The sequence below is a fragment of the Echinops telfairi genome, unplaced genomic scaffold, assembly GCF_000313985.2.
Source record: "Echinops telfairi isolate 266 unplaced genomic scaffold, ASM31398v2 ScPeMD7_7457;HRSCAF=8495, whole genome shotgun sequence".
NCBI classification, from domain to species: domain Eukaryota; kingdom Metazoa; phylum Chordata; class Mammalia; order Afrosoricida; family Tenrecidae; genus Echinops; species Echinops telfairi.
This window is the reverse complement of record NW_022111357.1, coordinates 2,804,841-2,812,257: the sequence shown is the minus strand read 5'-3', so window position 1 is coordinate 2,812,257 and position 7,417 is coordinate 2,804,841. Positions and strand designations below refer to the sequence as shown.

At 51.8% G+C, this 7,417-nt stretch overlaps 1 protein-coding gene across 1 annotated transcript in view; it reads right to left on the bottom strand.

The window, feature by feature from the left end:
• Window positions 1-479: 479 nt before the first annotated feature.
• Window positions 480-7,417, bottom strand: part of RIMS3 (regulating synaptic membrane exocytosis 3) — a 16,187-nt gene continuing 9,249 nt past the window's right edge. The window contains exons 4-6 of the mRNA XM_013005242.2: window positions 6,617-6,718; window positions 6,166-6,305; window positions 480-2,339 (exon numbers count right to left, since the gene is read on the bottom strand). Of these exons, the coding sequence (XP_012860696.1) occupies window positions 2,127-2,339; window positions 6,166-6,305; window positions 6,617-6,718 (455 nt within the window). The 3' untranslated portion in view covers window positions 480-2,126. The remainder of the gene's footprint in view (window positions 2,340-6,165; window positions 6,306-6,616; window positions 6,719-7,417) is intronic.

Sequence of the window (7,417 nt, the reverse complement as noted above, 5' to 3'; positions counted from 1 at the left end):
TCCATGCGCACAACCGCATGTAACTGCACTAGCGAGGAGGTTCATGCCGGACACAGGAGCCCAGCAGCGACTTGTGTTCGTTTTCTACCCACCACACTCACTTTTGGGCCAGAGAGAGCACCTGTTTGGCCCTGGCTTCTTCCCATACTTTCCTTGGGGAAGAGGTAGGGTTCACAGGTGTCCATCTCACAGGGACCCACCTTCTCGGAAGGCTGAGGTGGCCTGAGCCTCGGGGTGCCTTCTCCTCCAACCCTCTCGGAGCCCCCATCCTGTCCACCTGGATTTTGTTAGGAATGGCGCTCGAACCCTCAGGCCTCGAGGCCGAGCAATCTGTGCTTTGCAACAGCACGAAGCTCTCCCTCTGCCTCCGCGTCCACCGACTCAGGGTCACATCCGTGCTCTGGGAAAGCCGCCGGGATGGAGAAGAGGCTGAAGGGTACGCTCCCCATGACTCGCCGCTCTTCCCTCCCCACGCAAAAGGGTACGCTCCCCATGACTCGCCGCTCTTCCCTCCCCACGCAACATGGCCCCGGGGTGGCTTGGTCCACTTTTGGAGCAACCTCTCACCCTTTACATTCCCCAGAGAACTGAGAGGGCACCAGGGACAGGGCCGGGGCAGGGCCGTTGTGAGCCAGGATGACCAGCAGTCCCCTCAAAAGATCCAGTCCAGGAATTGGCCTCTACCAATTTGGGCCAGATATCATATCAGGCCAGAGTTTGAAAAGCTCTGAGCGGACTGGGGTGGGCAAGAAAGCAGAGAGCAGATGCGGCAGGTGCCTCGAGCAAGCCAGCCCTGCCACTGTCTAAGGGCAGTGAGGCAGGGCGAGAGGGGTAAGTATTGCTTGTACAGAGCTGGTGACTGGCGGTCCGGAGTCTGAAGCCAGGAGCCCAAGCATGACGGAGCTTTTAGACCCCAGTCTGGAAAGGAGCAAAGACGAGCTTCAAGTGAGCCACTTCATGCAGCTAATCTCCAAAGGTCTAAAGGGACCCTTGGCCGTGGTTCAGAACAAGCCAGCCTCAGACCTCCTTATTCCAGCAAAGAACCCTAGCCCAGCACCTCCTCACCAAGCCACACCCCACCAGAGATGAGCCTGAAGGATGCCCCCCACCCCCACCCCCGCAGGGCCTGGGGAGGACACAGGAATCCCAGAGACTGCCTGCTGTGGAAGATAACATCCCTCTCTCTAAAGGTCAAGGCCCTCCACTCCCGGCCTCCTGAGGTCCACAAGGAGCGCACCTGTGGCATGTGGAGTCTTGATGAGAAGAAAGAGATCAAGAACAGATGCTCAGGGGGGTGGGGGTGGGGGGCCTGGCCCCTCCCTCTAAGAGATCTGGCCAGCCCTCTCTGAATCAAAGCCTCCACCTGTAGGAAGGAGGTGGCTCCAGCCCAAGGGAGATAGAGGTCTCCAAGCCCTCAGTCCCTGGGCAGCAGCGGTGTCCCCCGGGGCCTTGCCCAGGGCCCTAACATGCTGCAAAGGGCATCTGTGGGAAGAGTGCCCAGGGCTGCTCAGGCAGGAGAAATGATGCTGGGAGAGAAAGGAGTGGGGTGGGGGTTCCAGCGTGGTCAGCTGCAATGAATGCTACATTCCTCAAAACAGCAGCAGCAGCAGCACTGGGGAGAGGCAGAGGGTGGGACAGGACAAGATGGAGGACTAAGCAGCGACCACCAGGAGGAGGCACAGGGAGGGAACGTAAGTGCTGGCCCAGTCCCAGGACCAGGCAGGAAAGCCCTGTGTCTCTCCACCCCCCAGCCCCCACCTTGTATGCCTAGGGACCCCTCTGGTGAGTTGTGCCCACACAACATTCCTTTGGGTTTCTTTTCAATAAGATACAAAGAGACAAGGGTTTCTGCCCAGTAGTCATGCGGACTGACTTCCCAGACAGATAGACATGTATCAAGGTGGTCACACAGACACAGAGTACACATATACACACACACACACACACACACACACACATACACACACACGTAGTCTCCACTGCCAGCTGGGATGAGCCCAGGAGCCCATGGGCATGCAGCAGGGCACAGGGTCCCTTTAGACATGAAGACTATGTACAGGGGGGAGGTGGGGGCCCCGCTGGCACCCCTTTGCACACCACCACTCCAGCCCTTCTTCCTGTGGTCCTTAGGAGCAGGAGGGGCTGGTGGCACTCTCCAGGGAGGACTGGGACAGCCGCCTGGTCAGGGATCCGAGCGTGGAGTCGGCCACTGAGGAGGTGGGGAAGAGTTTATACCAGCCAGTGACTGCAGCCCTCAGGTCTAGCTCATCCAGCATGATCTGGGCCATGCCCATGAAGCACTTGTGGTCCATTCGGCCATAGTCACCCCAGACAATCACCTGCCAAAAGAGAGGAAGAGTGTGAGGAATGAGCCACCCCACACACCCCAAGGCTGGACCATGGGCCTGGAGAGTGCTAGTGCTGCCAGGCCACAGATGGGCAGTGAGAGCCAGAACCCAGGCTGACTTTCCCAACCAATCACTGAGCACTGAGGACATGCCAGACCCAAGCCTTTGTTCCTACCAGCCAGTTAGGTATGGGTGTAGTTCAGAGAGGTTCATTAACCCAAAGATACACAGCAACCCATGGCCAAGCTAGAATCGCAATTGAGGGTGTCTGACTCCAGCGCCTCTCAGCATCCCAGACAACAGCTTTCCTCATGCAAAGTCCAGGGCCTGGGTCATAGCTGACTCCCCACTGAGTGCTGTCCATCACCCTCACTGGACCTCGGCATGACCTTCCACAAAGCTGAGGGAGGGAACAGACTAGCTTGGCAATATTCAAATGCGTGCTTATCAGCGAACCCTTTCTCACAAAGGAATATTTATCTATAGCTAGATATGGACCCCTGGTGGAACGGAGGGCTAAGCATTGGGCTGCTAACTGCAAGGTCAGTGGTTCAATCCTGTCAGCTACTCAGAGGGAGGAAGATGAGACTGTCTGGTCCCTTCAAATTCAGTCTTGGAAACCCTGTACAGAGTTGCTACGAGTTGGAATAGAATTGATGACGGAAGGGTTTTGTAAATAGATTGATGGATATATATTTATTAATATTGACCAACTCTAATATAGAAATATATAATAAGTGACTATTATTATGGACACACATATATATTTGTGCGTGTATGTATATATAGATTAAATGAATTTGACCTGGTTAAGTAGGAGAGAATTACTCATCTTCCCTTTGGCTCCCAAGATTGCCTGCACAAAGCCCTAAGGTTCTGTGGTTGGTTCTTTATATGCAACTCGAGGGCTCTTACAAGGTAGCCGCGGAAGCACCTTGGATCAGAAGAAAAGCCCTGGATGGAAGTCATATGGCCTCAGACAGCCCTGGCTTCTAGAATCCCCTCCACCTGTATATCCTCAGACAAAGTCATGGCCAAACATCGCCACCATCATATTGTATGTGTCCCAAGTTGCAATATTAAAATATTCTATGGGTGTGGTAGTTACATAATCTGGTGTCAATTTGAGGATTAAGAGTGAAGGGGTTTATCTGTGTGCGCATGGCCTTCTCCTACGGTATTTCCTCCTTGGAAGCAGGAACACTTGCTCTCTCTGCTCACTCTCTGGGAGACATAGCAGCTCACAAGACACATGGAACTATGCTAGTGACCGGAGAAGCCACATGGAGACCCCTCTCAGCACTGAGATGCTTACAATGCCACTGGATCCACAAGGCTTCCTACCTACTGGCCTGTGATCTTCCTGCATTTGGCATCATTGCATGTGTTTCCTGAGTCTGAAGAGGACTTTATAGATTGGTATCAGACATATGGGCATTATAACATTAGACTTATGGACTTGATCTGGACTGGGCTGGGATGTTTTCTCAATATTCAATTGCTCTTATATGTAAAGCTCTTCCTTATACACATGTGTCTATGAATTTGTTTTTCTATCTACCAGACTAACACAATGGGCAAAATAGTAAATGAAACAGGAAGCACCAAAAGAAGATGGAAAGAATACATAGTCACTGCACCAAAAAAAGAACTAGTCCACATTCCACCAGGAGTATAGAGTCAAGAACCAATGATAACGAGGAAGAAGCTCAAGCTGCATTAAAGGCATTAGCAAAAATCCAGATTCCAGGAATGGAGATAACACCGATTGAAATGTTTCTAACAAGCTGGTGAAGCACTGGAAGCACTCACTTGTCTAGGCCAAGACGTGGAAGACAGCTACCTGGCCAACTGACTGGCAGAGATCCATATCTGTACCCATTCCAAAGGAAGATGACCCCACAGAAGGTGCAAATGATTGATAGCACATGTAAGTACAATTGTGCTGAAGTTCATTCCAAAATGATCAGAGCAGGACATTGACAGGGAGCTGCCAGAAATTCAAGCAGGATTCAGAAGAGGACAAAGAATGAAGAATATCATTGCTGAGGTCGGGTGGATTTTGGCTGAAAGCAGAGAATACCAGAAAGGTACTGATTTATATTTTATTAACTATGCAAAGGCATTTGCCTGTGTGGATCATAAGAAACTACGGAGAGCTTTGAGAAGAATGGGAAATCCAGAACAGGTCATTGTGCTCCTGTGGAACTTGTACCTGGATCAGGAGGCAGGTGTGCAAACAGAACAAGGGCACACTGCATGCTTCAAAATCTGAAAAGGTGTGCGTTGGGGTTGTACTCTCTCAAAATACTTCAATCTGTATGCTGAGCAACACATCAGAGAAACTGGTTTACATGGAGAAAAAAATAGCACTAGGATTGGAAGCAGGCTGACGAATAACCTGTGGTAAGCTGATGACACAACTTTGCTTGCTGAACATGTGGAGGACAGGAAGCCGTTGTGATGAAGATCAAGGGCCAGAGCCTTCAGTATGGATTACAATTCAATGTAAAGAAAACCAAAATTCTCACAGCTGGACCAACAGGGACCATCACGCTAGAGAAAAGATGAAATCTGTCAAAGATGCCATCTTCCTTGGATCCATAAGCACCGCTCCTAGAAGCAGTTGTCAAGTCGGCCGACATATTGCCCTGGGCAAAGATCCCATTTCAGGCGTTGCAGAGCAGGGATGCCACTTTGAAGACGAAGGTTCACCTGACCAAGCCATAGTATTTTCAACCACCTCAAAAGCAGGTGCAAGTTGGACACTGAAGAAGGCAGGCTGAAGAAGGCCCGATGCGTGTGAATGATGGTGTTGGTGTAAAAGATCACGGCCTGCCACAAAGGCAAACAAGACTCTTGACAGAAGCCCAGGTAGAATGCTGCTTCGAATCAAGGATGGGGAGACTTTGTCTCACCTAATGGACAGGAGAGACCAGTCCCTGGAAAAGGACATGCTTGGTCAAGTAGAGGGGCAGGGAAAAAAGAGGAAGCCCCTTGTTGAGATGGACTGACAGAGGCTACAACAATGAACTCAACGTAACAATGCGCAGATGGCGCGGGACCAGGCAGTGCTAACAACAACCTCAATGCATCAGGCACTACGGTAGGCCCTTCAGGTGCATTATCTTATTTAATCTTCACAACCTACCTCCTGCAGCTAGGAAATAAGTGTGTGGGAGCTTAAACCCAGGACCAAATTTAGAGACTCACTTACCATAGGCTGTATTTCTCTAGAACCACTTGTGCCTCCGTTTCTTCATTTCTGAAATGGCAGAATACTCCCTCTCTCCCTTCCAGGATGCCACAGAGTGCCAACAACTCACAGCGTGCAGAAGGGCTTTGTTAGTCTAAGCGACTGAGATGAGGGTCAGCCTGATCGGGGCTCAACTTGGCTGTGCAAGCTACTCGTTGAACCCTTAAGTGAGTCACCTCCCTGTTCATGTTGGGACTCTGCTTCCTCATTTGTAAACGGGAGAGTCGGCCCTACATCACAGAACCATCAGGAGGATTAAGGCAAGATAACACTGGGAAGCAGGGAGCACCAAGCCCAGCTTCGAGCAGGGTCTCGGAAATATTAGCAGTGGGTGAGTCATAGTTCCACCTGCTAGCTATGCCTCTTATCTGGCGCTTGGTCTCCTTATGAATCAACCAGGTGCAATAACACTGCAGTGGGTTGTGAAAACACACACCTGAGTAAGGTGCATCCTCACACCTGGTATAGTGCCTGGGACAGGACTGATCATAAAGGAAAGTTCCAGAAATAATGGCTTCTGGTCTGTGAGGGGTCCCCCCACCCCACCACCACCATACTCACCTGCAGCACCTTACCCTGGGGCCCCTCGTCAAAGAGCAGAGCCTGCTGGTATAGGGGATCGCGGGTCTTCTTGGCCACCTTTGTCTTCTTCTTGGCCAAGCAGGCCCCATTCTCAAGCAGGTAAGCCTTGATATAGGTGGCTGAGGGATGAGAGGACGCATGAGGAGAAGGGTCCTGAGGACACTGCCATGGTTTACCCACTCCGCTAAGCCCTTGGATGGTCTTGAGGGGAGCAGCCAGGGAAGGGGCGTGGATCTGAGCACAGGCAGCCGGTGGACAAGGCGGACGCAACAGGGGCTTCTTCCCACTCCCTCATCCTCAGTCCCATTCACTGGCTTCCCACCGAGTCAGGGCAACAGGGGTAAGGACTTGCTAGGCCCAGAGCTCAACTGCACAGCCCTCTCTGCCAGGACCCCATTTTTAAAATCCCGCCCTAGCTGCTCAGCCTCACCTGGGAGAGACTTAGAACCTGGTTTGGGGGTCAGGCCTCGAGCCTCAATCACTTCTACCTCCAGCTGGCCTCTCTGGTCCATCATAGCAATATGCACGTCCCCTGCAAGGGAAGAAAGGACGGGTCCAGGCTGAGCCAGATCAAGGGACAGGGCAGCCAACTACTGTAGAGAAGGCCTGTCTGCAGAGGATGCTACAGTTGCAGGCCGGGACATACAGCACAATGGAATAACTGGCATGCTTCAGAACCGCTTGGGGGTGAGGGAGGGGGCTGGGAAACACTCGGACAGGTTGCTTAGGGAAGGGTGAGGGCACAACCCTTTAAGGGGTGCGTCTCGGTAACAGCACATAGCTGCCAAACTCCCATCCGAGTCTGGTTGATTGGAGGAACTTCTGTGTTGTTGAGCAGAACAGGAAGTTGGGGGCCAGAGCTGAACAGCCCAGAAAGAGGAAAGGCAGGTTGTGAAGTCAATGTCTTCCTCTTTCCCCTACACAGTAGCCCCTCTGCCAATCTCTAATACCCGAGGAGGCTTCTGAAAGGGTGTGGAAGAGCTCCTTTGTCGTTCCATTCCATTTTCCAGAATTAAACAAAATGATTGCGAATTAGGGGAAGGTGTGCAGAGCAGATCATAGTTTCCCATCCAGCAATTCATATGCCTTCAGCTGCAGCTCACCCACTGCAATCCCCTTTGACGTACTATCACATATCCCACTTTCTCGCTGTTTCCGGTTTCCATTCCTCCTCCTTGTCTAGCCCTCTGAACTCTGTCCTTGAGTAAATGCTGCCCTCTTGACCTTAAAG